General features: G+C 41.2%; 1 protein-coding gene across 2 annotated transcripts in view; it reads right to left on the bottom strand.

Moving 5' to 3' along the window:
- cdh8 (cadherin 8) overlaps window positions 1–20781 on the bottom strand; it is a 115405-nt gene that overhangs the window by 7763 nt on the left and 86861 nt on the right. For both annotated transcript variants that reach the window (XM_020653600.3, XM_020653601.3), the window contains exons 7-9: window positions 16134–16381; window positions 3180–3316; window positions 214–335 (exon numbers count right to left, since the gene is read on the bottom strand). In XM_020653600.3, the coding sequence (XP_020509256.1) occupies window positions 214–335; window positions 3180–3316; window positions 16134–16381 (507 nt within the window). The remainder of the gene's footprint in view (window positions 1–213; window positions 336–3179; window positions 3317–16133; window positions 16382–20781) is intronic.

The following is a 20781-nucleotide window of genomic DNA, read 5'->3' on the forward strand; positions in this document are numbered from 1 at the left end:
ATTTCCCCCCTTCGCTCGGCGCACACTGTGCCAAGGGAGGGCCTTTGCGGGGGAAAAGAGAACCGCACTCCCACCTCTGTAGTTTCACAGTGAAATAAATAGGCTATAATTCATTGTGGCCAATCATTACAGGGGAGTGGAGAGAAAGAGAGAGAGAAGAGAGAGAGAGAGATGGATCACTGCTTTGATGAATGAGATACTTCTTTTTCTTACCTGTCCAGGTTTTCCATTTTCACACAGAAAGGCCTCGTATTCGGTGGCGAATTCAGGGGCATTGTCATTAATGTCCATTACTCTGATCGCCACAATCGCCCTCGATATCTGACTGTGGTTTCCTGATAGATAGATAGATAGATAGATAGATAGATAGATAGATAGATAGATAGATAGATAGAGAAAATGGGGAGAGAAAAGCAGATAAATAAGAATCCATGTGAGCTAAAATTGAAAACATGGAAAACAAAAACAGGGTTACGCATGAAATCCCAGGTAATTTCTGTGACCTAGTTTTAATTTCCTTTATTTTCCATCTTTATTCTTCCCTTCATTTCCTGAGCTGATGGGAAGGACAGATGAGAAACCACATCAATCCACATTTCAGCTGCTATCAACCATGCAAAGCGGGATTCTAAGGCAACACAAATGAGAAATAACATCCCCATTCAAAGTGCTTTTTTGAAAAATCCCCATGTACACTGTGATGTTTTAAACATGAGGGTTACAGCATGCATATCAATGAGCTGTTGGACAATAAAGGCTGTTTAATTAGATTAGATTTGATTGGAATTATTCATGGCGGGTAATTGACAGCCCCTTTCAAGAGTCCCGTAAGCAGTTGTTTTTTTTATTAATCTGTCGTGAAAATGTAAACTCTTAAAAGAACGATGTATTCATGTGGCCAGAAGACGGCTGTGTCTCTTTGGCCAGCGATACATGCTTGGTTTTATGTTTGTGTTAATAATTGATTCTTTGTCATCCAGTTTGTCACTACAATCATCTCAAAGTGATTAAGAACATTTGAGAAGAGTTTTTAAATGGTTTTAATCTCGACAGTTTTGACTTTTTAAAAAGGTCTTAAACTGTGTTTAAATGGACACTACATAACTTTAAATGAGCAGTGGCTACTGTAATGGCCTTTTTTTCTTAGATTCTCCTGGGCCAACTAACATAAGACATAAATGTGGTTATTATTGCATCCTAAAAAAAAAAAAGCACAATCAGAAAAACACACGTAAAGTCAGTCATTGTGTTTATTAATTACTGTTACTGTTGCCTTACAAGCATTGATCTAAAGTCTGCAAACATAAGATAAAGTTAGCTAACATATTAAGCTACTGGTCATAAAAGACGGTTGAAGCATACCTGTATGATGCTTTGCTGCATTTTATTACTTTGGCTAAACTCAGATTTTCAAAAAGGATGATCTTGAATTTCCTTCCTGAAATGTCAAAAGGGCCTTTATCTTGTTTTGTTTTAAGTAAGACTCCCTATAAGCGGTGCTTAATTTGTCTATTGTGGGCTACTGTAGAAACAGGATGGTGGACCATGTCATAGAGATGATCCCTCTGTACATGGTAGGTGACAAAAAATATAATAATTAGTTTTTTTATCTGATCGTATATCAATGAAAACACAAGTCAGATGATGTTATTCCATTTCTGCCAATACGGTAGATCTCCTATATGTACTGGCCCTTTAAATGGTATTGTAAAAATTAAACAAATTCCACAGACAGACTTTTGTCATTGAAAAAATGTCATGGGATAAATTAAAAAAACATTTTTTTTGAAATAATAAAAGTGAAAGATGTAGCAGAGGACATTGCGCCTGAGAAACCTGAAGGCCACAGACAAGCGTTTGAGTTGAAATAGAGGTAAGCAGTGAAGGGAGTGGAAATTGACAGAGTGATAGACAGTGATAGATGGATTAGGGCAGAGGGATACATAGCCCCCTCCCTGCAAAAGTGACTTTCCCCCAGCAGCAGCAGACAGGGAATGGAATCTGATTAGTCAGATGTCAACTGATGCGGAGCGGCAGAACGCGCCTCCCGTTTGGGTGGCAAATGGCATCGGGATAGAACTGGGAACACATCTATTCCTCTTCACGCCAGAGAACACACTTCCCCCTCCCCAGCCGTGAAGAATAGCAAAACTGCTGTATTTATTTTGGCAAATTCCTATTAGGTGTTCTCTGAGATGCCACTATCTCTCGAGCCACAGTTACTTCGCCAAGAGGCATGAAGACGTGCTTTAAATGTACGGGTGCAAAGGAAAGAATGACAAGGCAGCCGGCTTATCAAATGAGACGCATTCAATTCCTCCAACGGGGCTGCTTTCGATGGCGGGATTCTGTCTGCGCTGCGCGTCCAAAACATTATGACAGCGCTTGTGCTTTTCATTTGCTCTGACAATTAATGTGTGTTTCCTTTGATTAAGGAAAGAAAAGGGAGAGATAGAGGATGAAACAGAGAGAGAGAGAGAGGGAAGGACAGAGAGATCGAGCGGAAGAGGACAGGGGGAGGAAAAAAAAACTTACAAGCTGTGTCAATTTCTATTCCAATAGCTTTAAGGGGTACATTAAGCTTTATCACAACGTACAGCCCCCCTGAAACAATCTGTATGCAAATAAAGCCTTACATATGGTTTGAGCTGTTTGTAGCTCTGCCGGCAAGATTTTTTCTTCGTAGTCAGTGAGTTTTGCGGTTCGCAGATGTTCTTTAATCTGTAATGGATGCTGGCGTTGGAGCAATCCACTCTGGAGCATGCCTTTAAAACTGTTTATTTGATACGCCTTAATGTTCTTGCACTTCCACAAATTGACTACTGAGCTGTTTAATTCAATCAAAACTCAGCAAATCAACGTATTTAATGCCTCTGTGGACTCCAATGTTAATTGTTTGTGGCATATTCCGGGAGCGATTAAACAGCGTCGGTTTCTAATCTTCGACTGAGGATTGCGCAGAGCAGGTCAGTGATTCCTTTTGACTGAAAAAAAACCATGAAGTCGCTCTTTTGTACGTGTCCTCCTACAGCTCTCACTTTGTCAAACCGGCATGCCAATGAATCTCTAATAGTGAGAAATTGATTTGAAAATAGGGTATTACAATTCATGTGGAATGATCTTCTTGTGGAATGGGGGGGGGGGGGGGCAGAGTCAGAAAAAAGAAAAAGGTCACTTACTGACTTCCGTGGCCGTTACTGTGATGTTGTGCCACATGTCCGCCTCCCTGTCCAAAGGCTTGGCCAGTGTGATCTTCCCATCGTCCACGTTGATGTTGAACTGCCTCTCCAGGTCTGTGTGCCGGTCGATGAAATACCTGCAGGGACAATCAGTCATCAGAAATCCGAGCTCAAACTCTCTGCGGCCCTTTTGGGTGCCGTGGCTAACGACACCTAATCCATCAGGAACCTGAATATGAATACACATTCAAAACAGCAAGAAATCAATTATCATCTGAGGAATAATTACAGCTTTCCACATGAGGCATTAAACCCCTGCTAATGTCCGAGAAGCACACCCCTCCCCCCGGTCATGGCGACCTGCAAAAAAAAACCGACCATGTTATGTCAGGGTGAGAGATAGGGTTTTGTTAACCCCTGTTTGGGATCTGTCAACACTCAATTGCCCCCAAAGGCTTTGCATTAATGAGTTAGGACCGCTTTGTGTCACACATGAGCTCTAACAGCACAGGGAGGGGGGATAATGAGTGTAATGGAGATGAAGCATCCATGAGCCTGTTATGTGTGACCTTGTCTGATCTTAGGCAGAATGATTGTGTTTGCTTTTTAAAATCCACAAGCTGTTTTTAGGTTAATAAAGCAGCACACTTATAAATTAATCAAACTCGGTTTTCAAAGGAAAACGAGCCTGTTATAGTGTACACGTTTATAGGTCCATTACTTGTCTGTAGCTTTTTACAAAGCGGAGACATTGAGATGTGATCCATCACAGACGGTTAAATAGACCTCAGAATACCAGATGTATTACAAAGACTGCAGATCTGGGCATCACCCAATTTTCAGCAAACTGCATATAGTGAGGGATATTAAAAAAAAGGATTACATTGCTTTCCCTTATCTGCAATGCTTACTCAGCAGGACCTTATGTGAAAAGATCTTTGGTATGACACAGATATTTAAGGGAAGGGAAAACCTTTAACTGGTTTGTCAGAGATGCTAAGATCATATATTTCTCCATAGCCTGAACTGTAGCAAATACAAGAATGCAAGTTTAGGTAGGCCTTTCCTCACATTGACAGCATGTATACCGTATAAAGATCAGAAACCTTTAGATATGATATATATCGTCACCTTCCTAAAATAATGACCTAAGTCATTTTTTGACAAAAATTTTTTTTTTTTTGCATAAATCATTTCCTCATGATGCTTGCCACCTCTGGTAAAGTCGCCTACATCCTCAGTTAAACAGATCCTGCGTTTCTCCCCCCATAGTATAATGGCCTATGTCAAGAGTGTGACTCAGGCTGTTTTATTTTGCCTAAGTCAAAAGTCAATGTGACTTAAGCAATTTTACCTAAGAAGAACGACAACATCCCACTCGATCACTGAAGTTATTTCCATGATTCAGGGCTTGTGCCCCCACCTCAGCATTACAGTATGTTTAGTTAGTGTGTTAGCTATGCTTTATTGTTGAATGTTTAAAATTGTCTAAATCACAACAGCATGTGAAAATTTTTGCCTAAGTCATTTATAACTCTTGTGTTACATAATTGACAGAAATTGTTATTAGTATGTCAATAGCCATCTATTGTAATAACATTTGTGAGTGAAAGAATTAATTAATATCATATATTCAATATTTGGATCAGTTTTTTGTGTTTTCTGAAAAACTTGAAAAGATGACTTAGGCCATTATTTTAGGAAGGGGACGATATATATATGGTAAATGGTAAATGGACTTGAGTTTATATAGCTCTTTTCTAGTCTTCCGACTACTCAAAGCGCTTTTACACCGCAGGTCACACCCACCCATTCACACCCTTTTACACACAGATGGTAGTGATCACTATGTAGTATCATCCATCAGAAGTAACTAATCCCATTCATACACTGCCACTGAAGCAGTGGGAGCAACTTGGGGTTAAGTGTCTTGCCCAAGGACACATCGGACATGTTGCCCAGCTGGAGATCGAACCCTCGACCTTCTGGTTGAGAGGCGACGACTCTACCAACTGAACCACATATATATATATATATATATATATATATACATATATATATATATCTCATTCTTGGCTGGACATCCACATCAGGGATATTTTAGGTTCCAATCTTGTTGAATTGGAGCGATATCTCACAATAAAATCCCTTGAGGATTAAATAAATGTTCATTCTGAATATTGTCCTTATCTTTTACAAACGTATCATCACCTTTGAAGTTCCAGTAAAGTTGTGAAACTTTCCCTATCCGTGATTTTTCTTCCTCTCTTTGACCCTGCCTGCAACACACTGACTTAGTACATTCTTAGAAGTACACTTGCAAGACATAACCCCCCCCCCCCCCAAAAAAAAAAAAAAACTCCAGCAGCAGGCATGAAATTGGAAAGCACATAAAAGACAATTTTCTGACGCCACTCCAATCTGTGAAATCGCTCTCTCATGTTGCAACGCAAGCATCTCAAATTCCCCGGGACAAGCCCACACAAAACGGACTAAAAAAAGAATCTGCCATCGCGGGTCATCTTTTGGTTTTCATTCGCCCATTATGTGTGACTGTCACAAACATCCTACTCACCCAAAACACAGGACAACAGTGACTCACGTGAGCAAAAATCATGCCGTGCTCTGCACAAGTGTTTTCCGCGGGACAAACTGTTCCTGTTTCCTGTCACATCTTCTCTCACAGACTCTTACTCACTTTACAGTCAGAACGTTTTTTCTTCTCCTCCATCCAGCTGGGTTCCAAGCTATTTCTAATCCAATCCCCCTATCCAATTCTTTGCAGACCCTTTCCCCCGCTCAGGCATCCCTCGGCCACCAGGCGCCCCGCTCACCCTGTCTATCCTCCCCTCCTCACCCTGTCTATCCTCCCCTCCTCACCCTGAGTCTTGTACCATCTCCATGAGGAACCTCTCATCCTTATCAGTCCAGACCTGTTTGCGAGGAACCCTACAGTGTCTATACGAGAGAAAGAGGGGTAGGGGGAAAGTGGATGCAGGGAGGGACGATGGAAAGAGAATACAGAAGGAGCACAACAACAACAATTTATATGAAGGAGGATGCTGCTTATACAAGAATGGCAGGAAATGAAATAAATAAACCACTGGCCCAGATTCCAATTGTTGGGGAGATGTACCGAGCCGTGACATTTCCATTTTTGAGATGAAATGGTGTAAAATCCTCTAGACGCCGGGCTGGGAGAGGTCCATAAGGACCCCCACAGCCCCCTTCCCTTCCCTCTCTCTCTCTCCCCCCCACCCCTCCCTCTCTCTCTCTCTCTTTCTGTGTTGCCCCGCAGACGCAGAGCACTTTCAAGACAGGCAGACAGCTAGCGAGCCACCTGGGAGCAGCCTCTCTCTCCTGCAGACTGAGTGGATCCCAGTCAAACTCTTGACAGCCTCACGTGGAAGCGAGGAGACAGACCCTGAAATGTTCTGCCACCTGTCACTCAAACTGACAAACGTGATGTGGAAAGAATTAAAAGCAAATAAAAAAAATGATATCCGGGCGTTTCTACGTGCGCGGGGATGTCCCTGAGTGTGATCGGGGAATGCACGTGTGCGTCTCTCTCTCTCTCTCTCTGTGCATATTATCGTCTCGTTTCAGCTTTGCTTTTACTTCCACAGACCTCTAAACGGCCTTACTAACTGACCTCAGTCATCATCACGTGGAGGCTGTCTGTGCCAAACGTTTAGAAACAGCGGAGCATTCTTTGAGCTGACGCAACAGACATCCAGAAAAAAAAAAAAAGACCTAAATATAACAAAATCACACATAATACGCTAATCAGAAAGCATCAGCGTGACAGAAGCGGTTGTGTGCATGAAAAAGATAACGGGAAGCTCTAATCAGTGAGATCATTATTCTTTTTTTTTTCTCCATTCATTTACGCTCCTTTGGTGCATTGATGTGGCGCTTCTGTGCTGCATTACTCACAGCTCACCTGTCAATCAAACAGCAGGGCCGGGGCATGTTCTCTGTGAGCCTTTTCTGTGGGTGGCTATCTTCTGTCTCTTTAGCCATGATGGTCGACCATAGCTCATGCTGACTACCTGGTGACTCCTCTGTCCTTTCACACAGTGCGAGTCGAACAATTTTTACTGTGTACTATGCTGCAGGAAGTGTGCATGCGTTCATCAAATAAATGTACAATCACATATTTACTGCTTATCATGACACAGCAAGACATCTGTTATAATATAAATAGTCTTTCGTTTTAACTTCAGCGGTAATATTAATAAAATAAAACATAGAATTACATGTTCTTTGGAGTTAATTGGACACTTTCAAAGGGGTGCACTGAACCAAACAGGAACATAACAACACACACTCTGTGCCAAACTGGGGTTTGTGAGGGGGGGCTATGTATGCCTAGAATGGTCTTTTGGTAAGAACAAGTGTGTATGGCAGATTCTGATTTGATCAAAGGCATGTATTTATGTTAATTCTTTAAAGCAATCTTTCAATATTTTCTGTGTGGTTCCAGCGGGGGCTGTGGCTCAGTTGGTAGTCAGTCTCTCAACCGGAAGGTTGGGGGTTCGATCCCCAGCTTCTCCAGCTACATTTTCAGTGTGTCCCTGGGCAAGACACTTAACCCCAAGTTGCTCCTACTGCTTTGTTTGGTGGTGTGTGAATGTGTATGAATGGGATTAGTTACTTCTGATGGTCTCTTAGAAGCCTTTCCTATGAATGGGTGTGAATGTGTAGGTGTGACATGCGGTGTAAAAATGCTTTGAGTAGTCAGAAGACTGGAAAAGCCCTTCACAAGCTCAAGTCCATTTATCATTTTAACTTAAAGGAATAAAGGTAGGGCACCACTGATGTAAACTCTGTGACTTCATGTAAATAAATACTATAGAGTTTCTTATTTTCTGTTAATAGTTACAAGTTCCATTTGTGTACTTATTGTATGTTAGGGTCAAGAAGGCAATTTAGCAATAAAAAGGACAGAGCATTTTTCACATTCCAAACATTAATCATCAAGAAGCACTAAGACTCTGGAGGAAACTCTGAAGTCTGAGAAAATAAGCCTCATGACATCATCAGGGTTATTTGGTGCTGGAGCGACTGAATCATCGATGTATGGGAGACAGACAGAAAAGTGCAGAGCGCCTCTGAACACTAGAGCTTCATCAATGCTGAATGTTTCAGACCAATAAATACACTAGGACAAGATCAGCAAAGAGATAAGGTGTACAAAAAACATCAAAAAACAAAAGTTACTAACAGGAGCTTTAAGTGACACATTGTTATGACTGACCGTCATCTGAAACTGCAGCCACAAAGAGACAACTTCCTTCGATCTTTAAATGTGTTATATTTTGTCAAATTTGAATAAGTAAAGAAGAGAGCTGAGAACATTAGTCACTATGAGCATACAGGTCATACCAGACCAAGCAAGGCTAAATTGGCATGGATTGATTATTTATGTATTTCTGCTTGTGAATTCAATTTGAATTTATTTAACAGATTTTTTTTTTCTTTCAGAAATGACATAGACCATTTAAGGATTGCAGTACAGAAACAGAGTTGTAATTAACCTCCACTGTCATTACACCATTGTACTTGCACATGACAAGTGAACACACAGTGGGAGCTCCACATACACGCACACACTTGAGACATGCACACACTTGAGACATGCACACACACACACACACACACACACACACACACACACACACACACACACACACACACACACACACACACACACACACACACACACACACACACACACACACACACACACACACACTGCGCAGTTCTGCCCTGCCTGTCCCAATGTTACACATTGCCACTGTCTTCCCAACCATTACCCCTTTGTTATACCTCAGATAGTGGAGGAGATAACTTTCCACTTCTATACACATTACAGGAGAGACATAACAGGGCTGTGAGTATTCTGCCTTATCATGGCAATGTGTAAGAACCAACAGTTCCACTTTCAAAATGGTTATCAAAAAATGTGACCGATTTAATTCATTAATCATTGGATACACATTGAAAAGAATTAATGTAGCATCCCCAGTGCATATTTTTCTCCTTACTTTATTTCTATTAATTATGAGACTCTCTCTTATAAACAGTATCTGTCGTAAAAAAAAAACAACTAATAAATATTTGATACAGTACAGGCCACGCAAACATATCAGTGGGGCTGTAGCCGGCACTAGTGCTGGGTAAGCACCATTTATAAATTAAAGGCCTAAAGGCTTCTGCGCATCAGTGTGTTTGTGTTTAAACACAGTAGCTGCTGGGTTTTATCACCTTCAGAGTGTGAATGTGAGCGAGTGTGTGCATCTGTGTGACTGAGTGCCTGTTATCAGTCAGAGTGAGAGGAGGTGAACAGATCGAGAACAAATGTGTTGTGTTTTTTTTTTCTTTCCTCCAACAGAGAACAAAATGCCTCGGTGACATTCCTGCTTGTTATTAGGTCAGTAATTCCACCGGGAGGATCACAGATGTAGAACTAATTTTTGCCGTCCTCTGAATGCTGACCAGTGGAGTTTTTTAAAGCTACATTTTTTATTCAGGTTGGATCCCAGGCCGCTTTACAAAGAAGGTGATTTTCCTGGAAAGTTCAGAGCACATCATAAATAACCCCCCCCCCCCCCCCCCAAAAAAAAGGGTCCAGTGGAATTTGCTGTCCTGACATTTAATGTCCATTTATTTCCAAAGCGCCTCCTTTACATGACTCTCTGTATTACAATATGCCGCATGTCAAATGCCAGCTGTGCTAAAACAACAAGAGCAAACGTGCAGAAAGAAACAAGCTTGACAGATTTCTATTAAGCACCACAATCTCCTGAAAAAAAAGAACTGAATAGCGAAAAAAAAGCAAAGATGTTAACCAAGCTTGTTTTCAAATGAGACCTGATTTTGGCAATGCTTGTCAATGCACTAATACTTTGGAACAAACTACAGTCACAGCGTCGATGTGAAATGCAGCAGTGGGTGACATACAGCCATATAGTGACTGCCAGATGTCACATTGCGTTTTATTTGTGATCAGTCAGGTAGAAAACGACAGAGCACGGGCTCCAGAGAGAGAGGCACTATTTCATGGAGTGCACCTGAAATGATGTTGGTTGGATGCATTAAGTACAGCTAAGGGGTTGTTTGTCTCCTGAGTGCAGAGGACATGGCAGGCCACCAGAGCACTCGCCCCCCGAGTGGTTTTTCGACTCTGACCGGTTTAGTCTGGTCCGGCTGGAGGGGGGGATTGAGGAGGAGAGCGATTCTAATCAAAGAGGTCGACTCGAGAGCTCATTCAGATGTTGGTCAGGAGAGGGACCACACTAATGCTGATATTACTGCTGCCACTCCGCGCGCTATATAGGACAGATCCAACCACAGCTGTGTTACAGGAAGCTTCTTGTCTTTGTACTTCTGAAAACAGAAAGATAAAGAATCAAAGGCTGGGATGGAGGAGGAAAATTGTAGGCTGCCAAGTATAATTTACACGTAATTTGAGTGTAAAGATCAACAGGCTGCCTGTGTTACAACTGACATGTTCAATTGTGTTTTCACAAGAATACTTTCTTCATCACCCATTCTACTGCAGGGATATAGATTTTTAAATCAACTGCAGATCTATTTTACATCAGTTTCACGGCTGCAGAATCTATGTTTCAGACATTGATGGCCTTGTCTATGTCAGCTCTATTCATCATCCAGACATTCTTAAATAAAGGCCTAAACATTATGCATCTAAAGGCGCACAATAAGTCACATGAGATGAATCAACCAGCAGAGGTTTAGACAACTGAATCATCACATAAGTATTCTATCAAGTAACACTTCCAGATACCTCCAGTAAATCCCTCCAGCTTTTCTTTTGTCTGAAACATCTTTGGTGGTTCCTAAAGCGGGGGGTCACGAGACACTAAGAGAGGGGTCCCGATATGACTTCGAAAAAAAACAATTAAAATGTGGATTATAGATTTAAAATTCTTTTTTTTTTGTTTTTTTTTACCAACTTTTGTAAAAATGTGTACAAAAAGTAGTTCAATTTATGGTGAAATTAAAGTTATTATTTTTTTAAGTCCCTAAAATGTAGGTTTTTCCAACTGCTGGTTAAGCTCAGGTGGTATAGAGCAGGTGCCCCATGAACAGAGGCTACAGTCTGTCACACTGGTCACAGGTTCCATTCCTGATCCCCCACTTTCTCTTCCAATATTCCCCATCTAACTTCAGCTACCCTAACAGAGAAAGGCACAAAACTAAATGAAGTAAGTTTGTACATGACAATAACAATGTAGGTGCCTGCTGCTCTTAACAAGTAAAGATGAACACCTGTATGATCTATTAAGTTGTTCTTTTTATGTCCACTTAGTGATAAAGTCTATACAATACTTGCATATTGCTTCTAGCCATATGGTAAATTACTAAATTACTCTAAATTCATATTGTTGTTTTAGACTGTGTATTTCTTTGGTGATGTTCTTTTGTGTAACCTGTGTTTCCATTAGTGCATGTGCGTGGCTGTACGCTACGTTGTATGCTTGAAGAGCGACAGGGAAAGGGAGGGTCCCCAGTCTCTGGCACCCTAATTTTGAGGGTTGCGAGCTAGAAAATTTGGTGAACCACTAAACAAGAGATCCTCATGAATCTATTGAATGTGATGACCCGCTCCAACCAGGAAACGGCCTAGCTCAGGGGCCACGTTTGAGTACAAATAATCAAGACAAGTTGAAGCCCCGTTCTAATACTGTGTTTGTAATACCTGAATGTCGATTGTTTCACATTATGATACAATCAGAAGAAAGGAGCTATAGTAAGATGGAATAAAAACAAAACACTGGGCAGCAGAACTGTCCATTTAGAGGCAGCAGAAACATTGTGAATACTCAGAGATGATAAAAAGGAAACTAAAGTAAAACAAAAATAATGAGAGGTCAGCCTCAGCTCAGCTGCACCTCTCTTGTTTTGGCCTCTTCATGAAAATTGCAGACAGAGATGACAAGAAAATAAGCACTTTTTGTTAATAACACTGGAGGTGGTAATTCTGCAAGACCATGTCAGGATAAATGAGGACACTCCAGCGGTGCACATCACACAACAAAACAAAATGCATTGAAAATCATGTAGTTAAATGGATGAGTAAATCAGTACGTTGTATCTAACATGGTGAACTCTTCTGACAATTGAAAGAGATTTTTTTGTAGTTATATTGGTTACCAGGTCTATAAAATAAATCAGATTTCAGTTCTCTCTCCACTTGAACATGTTCCAGTCCGGTCTGTTTGAAACTTCAAATGGATTTTAAACTCTTTAAGACCTCCTGCTGTACTAGTATTACTTAAACTAAACATTTAAAGGTCACATAAAATATAAAATACACTTTAGCATGTTTTTCACTCATAATGCATCCCTAGCCTGTCTACAAACCCCCCAGTTATGAGAAAAGTCCCCATCACCATCCCCTCCGTCTTTTGCCTGCTCCACTTTACAGAAAATATGTGTGAAAACAGGATGTTTGGAGATTTTCCCTTCATGACATCACAAAGGGAAGTCACCTCCCTTCCCCAGGTGGGTGACACTGGGTGGGTGTCCCTTGGTTCTGCCCTCTGAGTCTGCCTTCTCATCGTAAACAAAAAGGGCATAATGCTAGCAAGCCCAAACAGCTCACTTGCCTTTAAAGCTGTATGACCTTTCATTGCACCATCTTGGACTTTGAAATGTGAAACAGTTCAGTCTTGAGAGACCAGACCCAATGATCAATCAATCACTTTAAAAGAATGATGGACAAATTGATTCATTACTGTTCGAAAACTAATGTATAAATGCAACCCTTTCTGCATCTCAAACTACTTTCAAAGCGTCATTATTTGGCTTATTGTTCAGTCGGGCTTTTGTCTGTGTTTTTCATTATTTAGAACATGCTTCTGATCTTGTAAAAGGCATTATTCCAGCTACTGCCTTCTGTCATCCACTTTTTCTGGAAGGATTAAAATCCTCCACGCTGTAATCATGTTATCAGCCTAAAGCTCAGAGTTACTGGCTAATACAGACCCTGGCTTGGAAGTAAAAATCAAATGGTCTTTGGCGGGGGGGGTGGGGGGGGCAATGCATCGTATTAAGCCGTCTATGACAATAGTTTGTTTCATCTCATCCGCCACAAAGGAAACACTGGACATCTGTGATAGATCATGCTCATCCTGAAGGTTTGCAGAGAGGAGGGTGCAGATGTATGCTCAGACTTCAAAGATGATCTCATGATGAGGTGTGTGATGAGGATGCATTGTGACAAACTGCGCTGGAACAAGTCTGGTTTATGTGTGTGTGTGCAATGTTAGCACAGTGCACCGCCCCCTCCCCGTTCCTGATGATCAGTGGTTTTACAGGAATTGGCAGACGATTAATGCAGCGTGCTTTTAGCCACTTTCTTCTCGTCTTTTTTGTCTCTGAGAATCAAATTGAGAGTTTGAGAGGAAAATCTCTTTATTATTAAAAAATCCAACAGCTCATGAGAGTATGTTCAATGGGCTCCATTCTGCTTCTCTCACTGCGGTGATTTTTTTTGTTTGTTTTGTTTGCCTGACAGTCACACAAAGCCTTCCAGCATCAATCCATTGTGAAAATCACAACTTCTCCACAAAGTTGTAAAATTGGTGATTCAAAGCATAATGAACACGGTGAGTGTCTGTGAATGACCTCAGGAACAATACAAAAGACAGAGAGAAAGAAAGGAAGAAGTGAGGGCAGATAGACAAGTGACCCTGGTGTATTGTGATGGCAGCCTATGACTCGCACTGCATTGTAATCAAAACTTTACACGAGAAGACAGGATGTTGATACCCGAACAGTTTTACAGAAGTGAATGTGTGAAGCAATCCTGCCAGCAGGGTGCTGCGATTTGCATGAACACTCATTCATTATTTAGACATTTGTTCTCTCAATAACAGCGCTCTGAAAGAATAACAGGAACAGTATGCAACAGAAGTGCTATAAATACTGCTCATGACTCAGAGGGGGGTGCTATTTAAAGCTGATTAGATTATTGAAAATGATACTGAAATTTGTCAACTATTCCAATGGCCACAGAATCCATCCTGAGAGTCCGTACAGTACTGAATGTAAAGTAAAAATATCTGTTATGTTGGTGTAAGTGATGCAATGACCTCAGAGAGGAACAACAATATCTGATAATGAACTAAAAACTAACCAATCAACAACTCCTGAACCGGCAGACAAGAGACAAAATCATTTCTACTATCATGTTTGTACATTACTTTTAAATTAATCTACACATTTTGAACCTACGTATATGGACACATATGAAGCTTATCAACCCAAAATTGGCCAAAACAGCCAATCTTACTGTTAAACATTCCAGAAAAATTCAATCCAATTTCAATGAGAGAGTTGCCTTCACACCAACACATTGGTTTGTTTAGATGGCAAGTCTGCGTCTTTTTCCTAAAAACTTAAGCTACATTAAGATTTACAAAAGGATTTAGAAAAAAAAACAACAAATAGAAAAAAGCTGCTTGGCATGGTGATGATGATCTAAAAGAGCAGGAAGAAGGGGCAATGCAATGTCTTCAATGTGAAATGTTGGGACATTGTCTGAGTTTAATAGTTTGAATAAAATATCAGTGTTGCAATCGAATATATCCTTATTTAGGAAGCGTCAGTGAGAGTCGCATGGCATTTATTTCACCAAAGTTATCGCGTAGCCAAATTCAAAATCGGTCTGATAAATTGCCTTGGGAGTGACAATCCAAAACACACTAACTTTGCCTCTCTATCTGATCCCCTGTGTAACAGAAAACAAAACACAGACCTGATTCACTGCACAGAATAAGGACAGAGAGAGAGGCCAGAGATGTCATTATACATGAAATACTTGTCTTTTTTTTTTAGTCTTACCAGCGGAGGGACATCATGCAACCTCAGGGCTCAATTCCTCCTGGCAATCTCATCACTAAACATGAGGATGCCACCAGAAAATAAATTTCAAAAAAAAAGAAAAAAGAAAATGAACTGGCCCTGCTCTATAGCCTCGTCCAATCTACGAGAGCCAGCTCGCTCTCTGCCCGCCATGCAATTACACACAACCTGTTGAGTGTTGTCCCGGGAATGCGGTCAGCAAGTCACTGGAGAATTAATGAAATGCCAAGATGGAGGGAGAGAAATTGCCTGTATAACCTATCCTCAAGGTGCCCTTGTGGTATTTTCAAGAATAAGTCAGACAAGAGGAGAATATAGCAGCTCCGGTCACACATTGAAAGACAAACTTGTGCTGCCTTCAACTCATAATCTACTTTCTTTTTTTTGTACATCTGTGGAAATGAGAGCGATCATTGGATGGCTTCCTCACTGCGCATGCAGTGACCGTAGACTGGAAAGGTCAGAGGCATGAAGAGATTTAATTGCATGCCTCAGTGTCAACCCTTTTATTAAAACAACTCATTACAGCCTGAAAAGACTCGTTCGATAAACTATTCTCTCCAACACTTCTTCAAGTTGCACAAAATAGCTTTTCTGTTTCATGTTTAGTTACCATGTTGCTCTGTTTAATCAAAAGCAAAAAGGATAAATAGTAACAAACGGAGATTTGTCAGCCATTAGCTACTTACAGCGCTTTCTCTCTTATTGACTGTAAAAGGTACCAGATGTAACACTGCCTGTCTGTCTGTACAGTAAATCTTGCCATAAGAATGTTTCATGATCTTGCATTAAAATGTCCACAGGAGAAAGACAAAAAGGTCGTCATGAGTCACTGAATTAGCTGAGTTAACACCTAGAAGACAGTTAGCAGCGGCCGTCTGCTCCTTCAAGCAGCCACGCCCCCTGATTATGATCAATCTTAAATCTTGTTATCATATGAGTCGCATAAGTCAATTGGGAATGACTCGCTTCAGGAGCCGGCCTCAAGTGGCCACACAAGGAACTGCAGTCTTTGGAATTCATTTCTCAGACCCACAGTTTGTCTTTGGCTCTTACCTGACGAGGCTCACAGAAGAATCCGGGTCCCTGGCAGTGACAGTCCCTATGACGGTGTTGATGGGAGCGTTCTCATTCACTTCTAGTTGGTACACTGGTTTGGAGAAGACAGGGGGTTCATCGGAGTCTTCGACAACAATCTTCACTGTAGCCGTGTCCTTGAAGGGCCCACCGCTGCTGGGCTCCGAGCGGAGGTTGGTGGCTTCCACTTTCAGGGTGAAGGCTCTCTTGCTCTCGAAGTCTAAAGGCTGTGAGGGGGGGAAAGGAGGAAAGTGATCAAGGACTGTTGCATTGTGTAACAGATGAACTGTCTTGTTCCTGTATTACTACAAATCATAATCGTTAATGTCTTGAGGAATGAACTGTACTTGCAGAGTTCTTTCTTATATCTAGACTTCAAGAGTATCCGTTTCCATCGACGCATTTCCATCTGAAATTACGTTACTGCCTTAACGTTGGGATGAATTTGATTGGATTGTGAGCTTCGACAAAGCTTTTTAATTGGTCTAAAATAAGTAAACGCTGTTGAGTGCAGGATGAGATATCAGACATTTGAAACATTTTACAGAAAGAAAAAATATGGTTATGTTGGTGTTGATTTTTGAGTGACTGTGATAAGGTCTATGGGGTCCATCTTTTTTAGCAGGCAGAACTTATTCAATTCATTTTGATTTAAATCATAACAGGTGTAATTTCCAGTTTTTGCAACAACCTGAAATCTATCTTTCGATCCTTATCGACATGAAATAACACAAATCTCTCCACTAATGCTGGAAGTGCCAGTAGATTATAGAGTACTCGTATTTCTATCATAACCAAATCACATAAATTAAACAAGACCAGGTGCTTATTGAATTTCCCAAAGAGAAGTAAAAACATTTAGCACATGGACATGTCATGGTGTGACTGATATATCTGTTTAATTGCCTTTTCAGATTGCTATACAGTATTTCTTTTACAGATGGCTCATCATTAATATTTAAAAGGAAGAGGGGAGTCACATTTTTACTCACTCGGCATCTCAGAGGACATCCCAGACTGTCACAATTTCATTCTGAATCACCTCTGGTCGCTCTCATACTACTAGAATAATGGGATCAAGTCACTTCCACGCTCCATAACCAGGATTTATAGGGAAATCAAAACTGGGCCTTGCCGCTTGAGGGGATAGGAGCTGGCTCGGGGAAGGGAGGAGGACTAAGACGGGGGATATGAACAAAACGAGAAATGTATTCAGTTGGAGCGAGTGAGAGGACGTGTCCCTCAGGTCAGACAGGGCTGGTGCTGAGAGAGGGGGCAAGGTGGGTGAAGGGAGGTCCTGCTGGGAGGGAGCAGCAGCAGTGTGGGGACAGTGGGATAGAATAAAGGGAGGGGGGGGACCAGGGGCTTTGACTTCCCCCCACACTCCCACACTCCTGGCATCAGGGCACGAGTAGACAGACCGAAGCCCCTGAAGCCTCTCCAAACCCCACTCCTCTACGCTCGGAGAAGCTATTTGAAACACTTTCATTATTAACTTCCCTCTTCTTCTCCTCCTCCTCCACACTCCTGACACCCCCCCCCCCCCCCCACACACCCCCTCCGTTTCTTCCTTTTCTCCTCCTCTCTCTCTCTCTCTCTCTGATCCTGCCGTCTGTGCTGAGAAAGTGCACGGTGTGGCCGGACGTGGAGCCAATGGATTACTCTTTAATTCAGAGGGTAGTGGAGTGTAAGAGCTGTATGAGATTGTGGCTGGATAGTCCAAATGATTATATGGAAATAGAGAGAGGCCGAACTTTTTAAAGTGAATTAGAACTGGAGAATCATTAACTGGTACAAACACGGATTTAACTGGCTGGTGTCCCGGAGAGATGAAGGCACAGACACAGGCACTTTACTGTAGTATTAAACAAACCTTTTTAAAAAGCATGATTACGCAAATATCAACATTTAAATTGTATTAAAGCCTCTAATATTGACAAGAACACAAAATGATATCAACAAGCACTCCATTCCATGCAAAGACCCAGTACCATAATCTGTTAGCCATTCGATAAAAACAACTTGTTTCACCAGGAGTCAATTCTTCTTCACTGGTCTAAACAGACGTCTACACAGTGAGTTGCACTGTAACCAGCAACTCAGTGATGCAGATGTTTTATCAAATCAAGCAAAAAGATGCTGCTCGCTGGCCACCTTCATATTGTATGAAATGTGTTTAGATGTGCTTTTTGTATGATCCAAACTTGTGCCTGACTTCCTCCACATGTTAATCATAATACATTTACACCTTGATATTACATCCAGATGACATATCTAGAGACAGATTACATTTTAAGGGAAGGTGTAAGAAGTATCACAATGATTTTTGTAAAAAATGTGAAATGTTGCTTTAAGAGATGTAGTCTGTCTTTGGTGAGCTGCCTTTGACCTTTACAGAAGAATTAAGCACATCTACTGTCGTTTAATTCATCCAGGGGAAATTGGCTCAGCTTGCTTCACTCCCTTATCAAAATGTTTCCTTCTGATTCCCACCTGACAGTCTGCAGAAATGACTCATTAGATTTGCTTCCAGTGTCCTAACACAGAGGGAGAAAGTGCAGGGGGGGGCTCTTACTGCTGCTACTTAATGCTAAAATTACAAAGAAATGCTTGTGTGGTTTAGGTGGTTTAGGTTATAAAAGCAGCTTTTACTTGATAATATCCTGCCAATGAAACCAGAATACATGTCATGTGTTGAAGCATTCAAATTATTAATTCAATAAACGCACATAGCGCTTTGACTGAGTAATCCAGGGAGAGTGTCTTTGATTTGAATTAGTATGCACGGTGCTACTATTGTGCAGCTCCAGTTGATTATTAAGAAATTCATGAGTGCAAAAAGAAAACAGCAGAGCTATGTACCAGACATTTTGGCGTCAAGGTTGCATAGCTGGTTTACATTCTTACATGGCTTGACTGAATGAACTTAAAAGTCAAAATGGGCGACGGCAGATTTCACAAAAAAAAAAAAAAAAACGAGATATTTCCGTCATCTTCTTTCACCCCACAACTCTGCTGTGTCATTTTTCTGTCCCTCTCCATCATTAGCATCGAATCAGTATGTACACACAGGCCTTTTTACAGACTTCAAAGTTCAGTGTTGGCTGCAGGGGTGAAAGCTCAGCATCCCACTAACATCCCTCGACAAGCCTGGCGGCCTACAGATAAAAAAAAAAAAAAAAAAGCTCAAAAAGCCAAACAGCAACGAAATCTCTCCCCTAAGGTCCGTGCCTCTCCAGCCTCAGTCAGATCAATGTGTTTTTAACCTTGCCGCAAAGGATCTTTAAAAAAATCTGAATTCCACGTGAGATGGTGGTTTATAGACCTGTGCAGCTGTTTGACATGGACAGGGGGTATCGGTGAAAGAGTTACACTTTTCTTTTGTCAGTCTGATTGGAGGACAAGAAAGTGAACAGAAAAGTAATGTGTTGTTTCTCATCATCGTCTTTAAGGAAAAGGGAGGACAGAGTATTTTCTTGTATTTGGTAAATTAATACAAAGTCTAATTAAATCCTAAAAAAAAAACCTTTGTTAAATACAATCCAGCAACATTTCATCTTACTAACATTCACTTCGATGCATTTCAAACTACTACAACATTTACGTGCATAGCCTTAAAAATGTATTCGCTTTGGTAATGTTGTCCACACTCTCTGCTTCCATATCCAGAGGCTTTTTTTTCCTTTTCAAACAGCAGGGTTATGTTTTCATCTATTACTCTTTTTTTCCCGTGTCTTTTGTTTTGGCTGCTTGGCTGCTGGAGTATTACTGCCTCCTGGAATGGGGGTTGATACCGTCATGTGTGATTGCCCTTTTTCCTCCATTGCATGCACAACTAAGATAGAAATACTTGATGTATCCAATGTTTTAATCATCAATACAACCGGTTATATTCATTTTTACAACACAGTATTTTTTATTTCTTGCATATTGCTTGCAAATGACTCCAAATACTTTTGGAAAATGTGCGCTTTCATCATTTTATTGGAATTTCATGGACAAATGTATAGGTCTGAAGATGGCTTAATCTGCGTTGTAAAATCGAAAGTGATGCTAGGTACAGAGAGGAGTCACAGAGCTATGAGTTCTGTGAAAAGACGAGTTCCCTGGAACAGAAGAGCACAAGAAAAACTACTGCTTCTTTCGACTCATCTAAACTTTAGACTACTATCTGGAGAGACGCAACAACACTGTGCAAATGCATCACATCTTTCCCAACACATTACCATTTATCTTGCTTTAGGGATGTCTGCAACAGATTCATGGCCTCGGAGAGGAGAGGAGAGGAGAGGAGAGGAGAGGAGAGGAGATGAGAAGGGAGGAGAGGAGAGGAGAGGAGAAGAGAGGAGGGGAGAGGAGAGCGATACTCTCTGCAGGATATGGGAGGGGCGGAGGTTCCCTAAAAGACCAACACATGTGACATTTGCTTTGTCAACAGTTGGAGATTTTATGACTTTGTGTCGAGTTTGTTCTCAAGCACTGATGTTTTCTTTAGTGGCAGTGAATCGTGGTCCCTGCAGAACCGTGTTAGCTCTTATACATTCCACCTCCCACTCATTTCATTGTTCACACTCTGACAAAGTCACACCGCACGTCCTTGGGGTAATGTCATTTTACATCACAACAC

This window comes from Labrus bergylta, chromosome 3, assembly GCF_963930695.1.
Source record: "Labrus bergylta chromosome 3, fLabBer1.1, whole genome shotgun sequence".
In the NCBI taxonomy this organism is placed as follows: Eukaryota; Metazoa; Chordata; class Actinopteri; order Labriformes; family Labridae; genus Labrus; species Labrus bergylta.